This window comes from Pan troglodytes, chromosome 22 (assembly GCF_028858775.2).
Source record: "Pan troglodytes isolate AG18354 chromosome 22, NHGRI_mPanTro3-v2.0_pri, whole genome shotgun sequence".
Classification (NCBI taxonomy): Eukaryota; Metazoa; Chordata; class Mammalia; order Primates; family Hominidae; genus Pan; species Pan troglodytes.
The window spans coordinates 3,121,700-3,135,718 of NC_072420.2; the positions used below are offsets into that span (position 1 = coordinate 3,121,700).

A 14,019-nucleotide genomic window follows, 5' to 3' on the forward strand; every position below is an offset into this window, starting at 1 on the left:
AGATTTTAGTTATCACATCTGTTATGATGATCTGTGATCAGTGTTTTCTGATGTTACTATTGGAATTGTCTCAGGGTGATGGAACTCTATGGAAGACAGAAAACATGAGGGAAAAATGTGTGTTTGACTGCTTCATTGACTAGTAATTTCCCTGTCTCTATTTCTCTCTTCCAGCCCCTCATTCCCCAAGATATAACAGTGAAATTAGGCCACTTCACCCTGCAGTGGCCACCATGTGTTCAAGAGAAAAGAAGAGTGCACATCTGCCACTTCAAATCAAAAGGTAGAAATCATCAAGCTTAGTGAAGAAGGCATGTTGGCAGCTAAGACAGTCCAAAGCTAAGCTTCTTGCATCAGCTACCCAAGTTGTGAATGCAAAGAAAAAGTTCTTGAAGGAAGTTATAGGTGCTACTCCAGTGAACACATGAATGTTTTTTAAAAAACAAAACAGGTTTTTACTGATACAGAGAAAGTCTGAGTGGTCTGCATAGAAGATCAAACCAGCCCCAACATTCCCTTGAGATAAAGCCTAATCTTGAGAAAGGCCCTAACTCTCTTCAATTCTATGGAGGTGAAGAGAGGTGAGGAAGTTGCAGAAGAAATGTTTGAAGCTGGCAGAGGTTGGTACATGAGCTTCTAGGAAAACAGCCATATCTGTGACATTAAAGTGTGAAGTGTGCTGTAAAAATGGGAACAAGAAAGCCTGCATGATAGCACATCTCTTACAGCATGGTTAAGACATTCTTGTTGGTAGGCCAGGAGGTAATGGTCACCATTTGTGGCCATATTCTCCTAGACTGAGCGTGGAGAAATCTATAATAGTAGCCAGAGACGTGTAGGTTGTGTGTTCCAGGGAAAAAAGAGTGATTTTGAGGGAACGCATAGCCTGCCTCAGCTACGTCAGATTTTTCTCCTATATGGGTTTGTTGATGCCTGCTGAGGTGTGACTTCTGGCAAAAGGTTTTCCCACATTCCTTACATTCATAAGGTTTTTCTCCTGTGTGTGTTCTCTGATGTATACCAAGGCCTGACTTCTGGGAGAAAGTTTTCCTATATTCATTACATCTAAAATATTTTTCCCCTGTGTGAGTTCTGTGATGTACAAAGAGTTTTGACTTCTGGGAGAAGGTTTTCCTACATTCTTTACATTCAAATAGCTTCTCACCTGTGTGAGTTCTCTGATGTACAGTGAGAACTGTCCTATGGCAAAAAGTTTTCCTACATTCATCACATTTATAGGGTTTCTCTCCGGAGTGAGTTCTCTGATGCGTATTGAGGTTTGACTTGTGACAAAAGGTTTTCCCACACTCATTACATTTGTAAGGTTTTTTTCCAGTATGGGTTCTATGATGTACAGTGAGGACTGACTTCTGACTGAAGGTTTTTCCAAATTCGCTACATTCATAGTGTTTCTACCCCATGTGAATACTTTGATGCATCTGAAGATTTGCCTTCTGATGAAAGGATTTTCCACATTCATTACTTTCATAGGCTTTTCCCCCACTTTGAGCTCTCTGATGTATAATAAGGTATGATTTCTGACAAAAAGTTTTTCCACTTTCATTACATCCATACGGTTTTTCCCATGTGAGTTCTCTGGTGTACGGTGAGGAATGACTTGAGATGAAAGGTTTTTCCACATTCATTACATACATAAGGTTTCTCCCCTGTGTGAGTTCCCTGATGGGTGCCGAGATTTGACTTCTGATGAAAGGTTTTTCCACATTCATTACATTCATAGGGTCTTTCCTCTGTGTGAGTTCTCTTGTGTATCTCAAGGTTTAACTTATTGATAAAGGTTTTCTCACATTCATTACATTCATACGGTTTTTTGCCAGCATGAGTTATCTGATGTATAGTTAGGAATGACTTACAGTAAAAGGATTTTCCACATTCATTACATTCATAAGGTTTTTCCCCTGTGTGAGTTCTGTGATGTACTGTAAGTTATGACTTGTGGCTATATGTTTTTCCACATTTGTTACATGCATATGGTTTTTCCCCAGTATGAGTTCTCTGCTGGACAGTGAGGAATGACTTACGGGGAAAGGTTTTCCCACATTCATTGCATTCATAGGGTTTTTCCCGTGTGAGTCCTTTGATGAACAGTGAGGAACGACCTACGGTGAAAGGTTTTCCCACATTCATTGCAATCATAGGGTTTTTCCCCTGTGTGAGTTCTCTGATGTATCCTGAGTTTCGACTTATTGATAAAGGGTTTTCCACACTCATTACATTCATAGGGTTTTTCCCCTGTGTGTGTTCTCTGATGGACAGTAAGCCTTGACTTATGGCTAAATGCATTTTCTCATTGGTCACATGCATAGGGCTTTTCCCTGGTGTGAGTTCTATGATGTATTGTGAGGTATGACTTCTGGCTAAAGGTTTTTCCATGTTCACTGCACTGATAGGGCTTTTCCCCTGAGTGAGTTCTGTGTTGTAAAGTGAGAAGTGACTTACGGTGAAAAGTTTTTCCACATTCAATACATTTGTAGGGTTTATCCCCTGTGTGAGTTCTCTGATGTAAAGTGAGGAATGACTTACAGTGAAAGGTTTTTCCACATTCATTGCATCCATGGGGCTTTTCCCATGTGAATTCTCTGATGGATAGTGAGGCTGGACTTATAGCTGAACAATTTTTCACACCAGTTACAGGTATAAGGTTTTTCCTCAGTAGGCATCTTGTGCTGTATCATAAGGTCTGATTTGCTAATGGAGAGTTTCTCACATTCAATACATTCATAGGGTTTCTCTCCTGTGTGTGTTTGCTGATGTTTAGTGAAGTCAGACTTTCTACAGCAAGTTGGCTGTCCTACCTGAGTTATCCCTTGGATAATAACAGCTAAGTTATTACAGACTTTCTCATATTCATTATATTTACCAAAGGTCTGTCCTATATGAACCTTCTTATGTATAAAGAACATTGCCTCTGTGTTGAAGGTTTTCCCTTGTTCATTACATTGAAAAACCTGCAGCAGAGTTTGAATCTTGTGATGCTGAGTAAGATGCTCATGATATCTGTGGGATTTCCTGGTTATATCAGGGACATGAGGTTTCTCTCCAGACTGTGTCTCACAAGGCTTAATAGGGAAAAGCACGTTCTGGCAAACGTTAAACTGCCCAGGCTTCATTGCTGAACTGTTTCCATTATTTATAATCATATTTAAAACATGGTTTGAGTTCAAATTAAATGTTTTTCCTAATTCCACTCTCTCCTGAGTTGATTTGTTGCTGTTGGTGATTACGATTTGCCAGAAAAATCCATCATGACTTTCATGGCTCCTTTCAATAAGGTCATCAATGATCTGGACAGCTGAAATGAGAAAAAGGTATCCATGAACCACACATGAGCATGTCTTACAGAATGCTTGTGTAAAGGTAAAAAAAATTACTTCCTATCCCAGTGGAGAAAGATTTGATAAAAATTAATAATGCTTGTTTGTTTTATATGCATATGGTTCCTGTTCCTACTGACATAATGTAATAAATCAGTATATATTCTAATGTTCAACTGAGTTTTTTTTTGCATTTTGAAGTTTTCCTGTTTTTTTTTTATTTCACAAAGAACTACTTGGTAATAATATGTATCTATTTCCTACTCATAGGTTTTAATAAGTTCTAATTATCTGTCATTTGTTTTCTCTCTTTTTTCTAATTATTCATATAACAATAGTGGCTGCTTTAATGGCTGGTATTTTTTTCATTATTCTTCTTTGAAGATAGCCAATTTTTCCTGGGTCAGCAACTGGCAGGTACAGGAGATGACCATTTTTCTGTCTCCTAAGCATGGAAGTAGCTTGTGGACAGGATTTTGCCTATATGTTAACCTTTCACTCCTCCCTGAGAATGGTTAAAGGTGTCTGGAGGTTTTCCAAGCAGAAAATCTCTTATTCCCCATGTTAAACAAAAACAGATCCTGGCAAATTCCTACTTAAACATGACATCCCCTGCTTCCCAGAACCATAATAGGCACAGAAGCTCCAGTCAAAAACCATACTGGTGATCTGAAGGATTTGTTCTGCAACTCAGGCTGTGCCCATCATCTTTGAAAAGTGTATTTCTGGTTTCTTCTGAGACCAACAGCCTTGCCCTCTCCACTCACACACCCCTGCTTGATAATTCACCATTTTTGAAGGGTTTTATTTTGTGTTTTGGAGTTTCAGATGTCACATAGTTTTATATAAAAATGAAGTTTCCTGTACATTTCTCATCTTCAAATGGTAACTACGAACTCCACTCTCAAACAGAAATCTGAGCCCTTCAACAGGAAATAATTGGTTTCTTTGGACTTGAGACCCAGAATCTTCTGGTTCTCCTCCCAAGTCCAGCACCACATCTATCCAGGGCCCTATGATGGGTCCTCCTCAGCTTTATAATTTCTTTCTGAGATAGGATCTTACTCTGTTACCCAGGCTGGAGTGCAGTGTTGCTATCACAGCTCACTGAAGCTTCAAACTCCTGAGCCCAAGCAATCCTTCCACCTCAGCCTCCCAAGTATAAAAACTGGGATTACAAACCCATGTCACCATACTCAGCTACTATATATATATATATTTTTTTGTAGTTGCGGGTCTACAAGGGTCATTTGAGGCCAGAAGCTCAAGACCAGCCTGGGCAATAGAACAAGACCTCATCTCTACAAACAATAAAAAATTAGCTGGGTGTGGTGGCACACACCTGTAGTCCTAGCTACTTGGGAGGCTAGGGTGGGAGGAACAATTGAGCCCAGGAGTTCATCATTACAGTTAACTATAATCATGCCACTGCACTTGAGTCTGAGAAATAGAGTGAGAACCATCTGTTTAATAAAAAATAAAACAAGAAGAATACAGCTACGGCTAAAAAAGAAACACTATTTTCATCATCATTGTTATAATGACTGATTCTTAAAAATTGCTTAAGATACATTCAAAGGATAAATAAATGCATGAACATCTAAAAATTTGTTTAAGATACTACATCACAATAGAGGAAAAGGGGGAAATAGAGAAAATAAATAGCAAAGAAAAATGCCTAAGGAGAGGATGGCAGGGATTGGATTTGGGGTAAATAGAATAAGATACTCAGAAAAATAAGATACTGGGATATATGAAAGAGAGCTACCTCTGGGGACTATATAATGCACATTTAATGCAGACCAACAGTCTTCAGGTCGACGACCTAGGGAAAAAAGTGGTGAAAACAAGATAACACTACCAAAATCTGCTGGGCATTACTCCTGCAGGCCTCCCTGCCCAGCATTCACCGACTGACCTGAAAGTCTCAGGTTTGGGGCTTCTTCTACTATCCATGGCTCTGCTCCTTGCTCTAGCTTGAAGATCATCTCAGGTTTGGTAATGCAATGCCCTGGTAATGAGAAACAATGGAAGAATTTGTCAAACCACTAAGTCAAATCCTTTTCAGAATGACAACAGCTGGGCTTCAGGGACTGTGCAATGAAGGAGCCAATTTGAACATTTCATTACAGATTAGTGACACATTTTACATCAAGTGGAATCTTACAAGTAAATATTATTATACCTTAAAAGGGTTCTTATATTTACCAACAACAAAACACATTCGTGGGAGTTACTGGGAAGTTTCACTCACCCAATGATATCAGGCTGCTGTAGGTCTCCAACATCATGTCCCTGTACAAGTTTCCTCTGAGCGTCATCCAGGTCCTGCCACTCCTCCCAGGTGAAGTGCACAGCCACATCTTCAAAAGATATCAACCCCTGTAATGGCACATTTTTCCTCAAGTCAAAGCATCAGCCCAGGGTCAAAATAACAAGAATCTTGGAATTCACTCTTTTGTGTGTCCATGTGTCTTATATGTATTTTACATAAGATGTAGTTTGTTTTGTACTGCTTATGGTGGGAGAAGGAGTAATCACAGTAGAAATATGCTTCCACCATAATAACTTATGAATTAATAAAATTGTATTACAAAGTTGACCTTATGGATCTAGAACCACCCTTGTTGCTAGGGATAAAAGTATAAACAAAATGCAAGACCTTCTCTCTACAAAAATAATTAATAAATAGGCATAATGCATGCCTGTAGTCCTGGCTACTCTGGAAGCTGAGGCTGAAGGACTGCTCAAGCTCAGGAGTTTGACAGTGCAGTGAGGTATGATCACACCACTGCACTCCAGCCTGGCCAACAGAGACCCTATCTGTCAAAAAAAAAAAAAAGGAATAAAATTCTACTCCTCAAAGGAGCTCATGATCTGGTTATGAATATATAAGTATAAACACATACTGGGAATAATGTTTAGGTGAACTCATTGAGACCCAACTTCAGTGCCGACTAAGATAAGAGAGGAGAAAATAAATTTTGTTTATTTTGCATCATGAAGTTCCACTTTACTGAAAAATGAGATGTTTGGCTCTTCCACATGAACCATGAATTCTCATGACTATGAGAAAGTATCAGAAGTCTACTCACAAAGGCAAAAAGGACACACACCACTTTAATGAAACTCTGGACAGCACCATGCCTAGACGAATGATCCTGGGCAGTGATGAAAGTTAAATGCAATATTTAAGGAATGGATTATGCAGTGATTCTGCACTTAAATATTTGACCTAATTTCAAAAATTCGTTTGCACCTATCATTTTTACATTACATTACTTCCTCAGTATCCATGGGGACTGACTCCAAGATACCCCCAGATACCAAAATCCACAGATTGGATAATTCTCTTATATAAACTAGTCTCATATTTGCATATAATTTATGCACATCATCCTGTATACAGTCATGAGCTGCATAATAACATTTCAGTCAATGATGAAACATGTATATCACAATAGTCCCATAAGATGATGATGAAACATACACAGAAACCTGATATTCGCATTGCAGATGAAGTGCAGAAAATTATATTCAATAATGGCTCTGAGACATCTGGTTAACCATATACCAAAAACATATAAATAAAAATATAATATCATGTAGGTTTTTGTAACACTATGATGTTCACAAAACAATGAAATTACCTAAGGATACATTACTCAGAAAGTAATCCAATCAGTAAGCCATGCATGGCAGAACTTTAAATCTTTGAATTATATATAATACTGAAGACAATGTAATGCTACATAAATGGCTGTTATACTGTACTGTTTAGGAAATAATGACAAGAAAAATTTCTGTAGATGCTCTGCACAGAGACAACCATCTATTTGTGTGGGAATATTTTCAATCTGAAGTTGGCTGAATCCACAGATGCAAAACACATGAATACAAAAGGGTGAGTACAATTAATTAAAAACATATACACTGGCATTTCAAAATTTCCTCTCTACAGGACAAAAAATTGCTGTATCCACCCAGGCTGAACACAGCCACTTCACAAACAGGTGTAAATAAGGAGATCCAGTAAGGACAGAAAAGTTACATGACCATATTGGCATTTTAACAGCCATCCCTGAGAAAGAGAATGGGAAAGAGCTTAAGGGAAAGTCAGAAGGGAGTAAAGAGGAAGACAGATGACCACCTACATCAGTACATCAGGACACGGAGCATAAGAATACACAGTAGGGAAGCAGTTCTTAAAAGGAAAAAAATGTAGAAAAAGGATTTGGTACCAATTTGCTATGCAGTGGGTAAAAAGGGGAGTTTTGTTTCCAAGTTATCTGCCCTGATCCAGCTAGTTTGATACTTGTGTTGTGAAGTGAAATTTGCAAAAAAATAAAAGAATATGATAACCAGAAGTGACACAGACCTGGACATATCATGTGTGAAACATCTGAGGTTCCATATGTGGGAATGTTCAACTGGCAATTGGGAATATGGCTCCAGTGGTTCAGAAGAGAGATCAAAACTACAGATAAAGATTTGGAAATTACCAGAATTTCAATGGTACCTGAATCCATCAGACCAAACGAAAATGAGAGAAGGAAAGAATAAAAGAAACAAGTACAGAATCTACAGAAACACTAACATTTACACAGGAAGAGAAATAGACTGTGAAGACCAAGAAGGAACTTTCTGAGTTTATTCCACGAATAAAGAAAAGTTCAATATTCGGAAGTTTAATATAATTCATCACTATCATATTGCTGTGGAAAAAAATCCTTTAACTGTGCACACAGGCATTGAGAAGATAGTTTTAGAAACATATTCCACGTTCCTATTTCTGCATGTAAGAAGCTTGGAAGTAATCAATAAGTACTTTACAATAATTAATTTTAATAACAATCTTAACAACAAATTAATATGACACGATTAATCTTTACAACAAATAAAAAGTTGAAGAGACTAAACAATCAACAATTCTTTCTAGATTTGAAACTCAGGGGAGGACACAGGGCAAACCACTGCCCCCAGGATTGCAGAGACAGAGAAGTGAATATAGGACTTAATGGCTTACAGGAACATGGACACACTACTGAAACCAACTTTGGAACCAGTGCTGCAGTAGAAAAACTCAAACCGTAACTGGTGATTGGCTGGAGGATCCACAAGGACAATTCTAAGTGGTAAAAACTACAAAGAGATAGAGTTATTGTGGGGGAGGGGGAACAATATTGTAAAATTGTCTCATGGAGCTTCACCAGGCTCCTGTGACAAATACCTGAGAAAACTCCCCTCTTGCTTCAGCCTTTCGGAAGGGAAAAGGAAAACCAGTTTGAAATGTGCCAGAGCACCAAGTTCTTAAAAAGGCTTGTCCACAGGAGAAACTACTTAACTTCAGCCTAATCTGCTCTAGTATAATCAGAGACTAAATAACCTAGGGGAAGGGAATTACCCCTTCCACTGTAGCCCATTCTAGTCATGTTCCACCTAAGGTGGAAAATTAATTAAACAAAGGAACACTTCTGAGGTTCACAGTATAAACCCAATCATAACATTCCAGAACACGGCTGCTGGGGTCTGCGTGTTTGTCCCTCACATATGATACCAAAACGCTGCTCCTGAGGCCTGAATGTTTCTCCCTCACATAGGATCCCAGAACACTGCTATGAGGGTCTGAATGTTTGTCCCTCACAAAGGATTCCAGAACATTGATGTTGGGGTCTGAATGTTTACTCTTAACTTAGGATTTCAGAACGCTGTTCCTGGGGTCTGAATGTTTGTCCCTCACACAGGATTCCAGAACACTGATGCTGGGGTCTGAATGTCTGTCCCTCACATAGAATACCAGAACACTGATACGAGGGTCAGAAGGTTTGTCCCTCACATAGGATTCCAGAACACTGCTGCTGGGGCCTGAAAGTTTGTCCCTCACATAGGATTCCAGATCACTGCTACGAGGTTCTGAATATTTGTCCGTTACATAGGACTCCAGAACACTGCTGTCGTGGTCTGAATGTCTGTCCCTCACATAGAACTCCAGAACACTGCTGCGAGGGTCTGAATGTTTCTCCCTCACATAGGATTCCAGAGCATTGCTGCGAGGTTCTAAATGTCTGTCCCTCACATAGGATTCCAGAACACTGCTACGAGGTTCTGAATGTTTGTCCGTTACATAGGATTCTAGAACACTGCTGCCATGGTCTGAATGTTTGTCCCTCACATAGGATTGCAGAACACTGCTGCTGGGGCCTGAATGTTTGTCCCTCACATAAGATTCCAGAACACTGCTCCCGGGGTCTGAGTGTTTGTCCCTCACATAGGACACTAATGCAATGATCTGAATGTTTGTGCCTCACGTAGGATTTCAGAACACTGCTGCTGGGGTCTGAATGTTTGTCCCTCACATAGCATTTCAAAACACTGCTGCTGGGTTATGAATGTTTTTCCCTCACTTAGAAATCCAGAACACTAACGCAATGATCTGGATGATTGTCCCTTACGTAGGATTCCAGAACACTGCTGCTGGGGTCTGAAAGTTTGTCCCTCACATAAGATTCCAGAACACTGCTACGAGGGTTTGAATATTTGCCCCTCACATACGATTCCAGAAGCCTCCTGCTGTGGTCTGTATGTGTGTCCCTCACATAAGATTCCAGAACACTACTACGAGGGTCTGAATGTCCGTCACATAGGACTCCAGAACATGGCTGCTGTGGTCTGAAAGTTTTTCCCTCACATAGGATTCCAGAACACTAATGCAATGATCTGAATGTTTGTCCCTCACATAGGATTCCAGAACACTGATTCCAGGGTCTGAATGTTTGTACCTCACGTAGGATTCCAGAACACTGCTGCTGGGGTCTGAGTGTTTGTCCCACACATAGGATTCCAGAACACTGCTGGGAATGTCTGAATGTTTGTCCATCACATGGGATCCCAGAACACTGCTGCTGGCATCTGAATGTTTGTCCCTTACACAGGATTCCAGAACACCGCTGCTGTGGTCTGTTTTTTTCTTTTACTTTTTGTCTTTTTAAAATTACTTTATTAATATTTATTTTTAATTGACATATGACATTGTAAGTTTTTTGTAATGTAAAATGTGAGGGACAAACATTCAGACCAATGCAGTAGCATTCTGGAATGCTATGTGAGGGACAAAGTATGCATACATTGTGAAAAGGTCAAATCTAGCTAATTAACAAATACATCAACTCACATAGTTATCATTTTTATGGTGAATACACATAACATTAACTTTCTATTTCTCAAGAATACAATATGTCATCATCAATTACAATCACCTTGCTCTACAATACATCTCCTGAAATGTATTCCTTCTAAATCTAAGTATGTATCCTCTGATTAACATCACTGCAACTCCCCTTTACCCCTAGCTCTGATACCCACCATTGTACTTTGTAATTCTATGAGATCAACTTTTTAACATACCAGTAGGAGACCTGTCATGATATATTTGTCTTTTTGTGCCTGACCTATTTCACTTAACATATTGTCCTCCGGGTTCATCCATGTTGTTTACAAACGACAGGGTTTTCTTTTTTTACTGCCAAATAGTATACCACATTTTCTTTCTTTTTTTATTATATTTTCCGTATTGAATTATATATATATATAATACTTTAAGTTCTCGGATACATGTGCAGAACGTGCAGGTTTGTTATGTTTGTATATATGTGCCATGTTGGTGTGCTGCACACAGTAACTCGTCATTTACATAAGGTATATCTCCTAATGCTATCCCCCCACCCCCACCCCACAACAGGCCGTGGTGTGTGATGTTCCCCTTCCTGTGTCTACGTGTTCTCATTGTTCAATTCCCACCTATGAGTGAGAACATGTGGTGTTTGGTTTTTTGTCCTTGCGATAGTTTGCTGAGAATGATGATTTCCAGCTTCATCCATGTCCCTACAAAGGACATGAACTCATCATTTTTTAAGGCTGCATAGTATTCCCTGGCATATATGTGCCACATTTTCTTAATCCAGTCTATCATTGTTGGACATTTGGACATTTCGGTTGGTTCCAAGTCTTTGCTATTGTGAGTAGCGTCGCAATAAACATACGTGTGCATGTGTCTTTATAGCAGCATGACTTATATCCCGTTGGGTATATATCCAGTAATTGGACGGCTGGGTCAAATGGTATTTCTAGTTCTAGATCCCTGAGGAATCACCACACTGTCTTCCACAATCGTTGAACTACTTTACAATCCAACTTACAGTATAAAAGTGTTCCTATTTCTCCACATCCTCTCTAGCATCTGTTGTTTCCTGACTTTTTAATGATTGCCATTCTAACTGCTGTGAGATGGTATCTCATTGTGGTTTTGATTTGCATTTCTCTGATGGCCAGTGTTGATGAGCATTTTTTCATGTGTTTTTTGGCTGCATAAATGTCTTCTTTTGAGAAGTGTCTGTTCATGTCCTTCACCCACTTTTTGATGGGGTTGTTTGTTTTTTTCTTGTAAATTTGTTTGAGTTCATTGTAGATTCTGGATATTAGCCCTTTGTCAGATGAGTAGGTTGCGAAAATTTTCTCCCATTTTGTAGGTTGCCTGTTCACTCTGATGGTAGTTTTTTTTGCTGTGCAGAAGCTCTTTAGTTTAATTAGATCCCATTTGTCAATTTTGGCTTTTGTTGCCATTGCTTTTGGTGTTTTAGACATGAAGTCCTTGCCCATGCCTATGTCCTGAATGGTAATGCCTAGGTTTTCTTCTAGGGTTTTTATGGTTTTAGGTCTAACGTTTAAGTCTTTAATCCATCTTGAATTGATTTTTGTATAATGTGTAAGGAAGGGATCCAGTTTCAGTTTTCTACATATGGCTAGCCAGTTTTCCCAGCACCATTTATTAAATAGGGAATCCTTTCCCCATTGCCTGTTTTTCTCAGGTTTGTCAAAAATCAGATAGTTGTAGATATGCGGCCTTATTTCTGAGGGCTCTGTTCTGTTCCATTGATCTATATCTCTGTTTTGGTACCAGTACCATGCTGTTTTGGTTACTGTAGTCTTGTAGTATAGTTTGAAGTCAGGTAGTGTGATGCCTCCAGCTTTGTTCTTTTGGCTTAGGATTGACTTGGCGATGCGGGCTCTTTTTTGGTTCCATATGAACTTTGAAGTAGTTTTTTCCAATTCTGTGAAGAAAGTCATTGGTAGCTTGATGGGGATGGTATTGAATCTGTAAATTACCTTGGGCAGTATGGCCATTTTCATGATATTGATTCTTCCTACCCATGAGCATGGAATGTTCTTCCATTTGTTTGTATCCTCTTTTATTTCCTTGAGCAATGGTTTGTAGTTCTCCTTGAAGAGGTCCTTCACATCCCTTGTAAGTTGGATTCCTAGGTATTTTATTCTCTTTGAAGCAATTGTGAATGGGAGTTCACTCATGATTTGGCTCTCTGTTTGTCTGTTGTTGGTGTATAAGAATGAAATTGTGGCAATAATCAATAGCTTACCAACAAAAAAGAGTCCAGGACCAGATGGATTCACAGCCAAATTCTACCAGAGGTACAAGGAGGAACTGGTACCATTCCTTCTGAAATTATTCCAGTCAATAGAAAAAGAGGGAATCCTCCCTAACTCATTTTATGAGGCCAGCATCATTCTGATACCAAAGCCAGGCAGAGACACAACAAAAAAAGAGAATTTTAGACCAATATCCTTGATGAACATTGATGCAAAAATCCTCAATAAAATACTGGCAAAACGAATCCAGCAGCACATCAAAAAGCTTATCCACCATGAACAAGTGGGCTTCATCCTGGGATGCAAGGCTGGTTCAATATACGCAAATCAATAAATGTAATCCAGCATATAAACAGAGCCAAAGACAAAAACCACATGATTATCTCAATAGATGCAGAAAAAGCCTTTGACAAAATTCAAAAACGCTTCATGCTAAAAACTCTCAATAAATTAGGTATTGATGGGACATATTTCAAAATAATAAGAGCTATCTATGACAAACCCACAGCCAATATCATACTGAATGGGCAAAAACTGGAAGCATTCCCTTTGAAAACTGGCACAAGACAGATATGCCCTCTCTCACCACTCCTATTCAACATAGTGTTGGAAGTTCTGGCCAGGGCAATTAGGCAGGAGAAGGAAATAAAGGGTATTCAATTAGGAAAAGAGGAAGTCAAATTGTCCCTGTTTGCAGACGACATGATTGTATATCTAGAAAACCCCATAGTCTCAGCCCCAAATCTCCTTAAGCTGATAAGCAACTTCAGCAAAGTCTCAGGATACAAAATCAATGTACAAAAATCCAGAACAATCTTGCTGTGGTCTGAATGTTTGTCCTTCATGTACGATTCCATAACACTCCTGCTGTGGTTTGCATGCTTGTCCCTCATGTAGGATTCCAGAACTCTCCTGCAATGTTCTGAATGTTTGCCCCTCAAATAACATTCCAGAACACTGCTGCTGTGGACTGAAAGTTTGTCCCTCACATAGGATTGCAGAACACTCCTGCAGTGGTCTGAATGTTTCTCCCTCACACAGGTTTCCAGAAGACTCCTGCTGTGGTCTGAATGTTTGTTCCTCACATACGATTCCAGAACCGAGCTACAAGGGTCTCAGACAGGATTACAAAACACTTCTGCTGTGGTCTGAATGTTTGTTCCTCACATAGGATTCCAGAACACTCCTGTTGTGGTCGGAATGTTTGTGCCCCACATAGGAAATCAGAACACTCCTGCTGTGT

At 39.3% G+C, this 14,019-nt stretch overlaps 1 protein-coding gene across 1 annotated transcript in view; it reads right to left on the bottom strand.

The window, feature by feature from the left end:
* Positions 1 to 645: 645 nt before the first annotated feature.
* Positions 646 to 14,019, bottom strand: part of LOC743831 (zinc finger protein 717-like) — a 39,479-nt gene continuing 26,105 nt past the window's right edge. The window contains 8 exon segments of the mRNA XM_063803750.1: positions 646 to 1,376; positions 1,379 to 1,587; positions 1,590 to 2,083; positions 2,085 to 2,585; positions 2,587 to 3,313; positions 5,254 to 5,346; positions 5,590 to 5,641; positions 5,643 to 5,736. Coding sequence (XP_063659820.1) covers positions 723 to 1,376; positions 1,379 to 1,587; positions 1,590 to 2,083; positions 2,085 to 2,585; positions 2,587 to 3,313; positions 5,254 to 5,346; positions 5,590 to 5,641; positions 5,643 to 5,736 — 2,824 coding nt within the window. The 3' untranslated portion in view covers positions 646 to 722.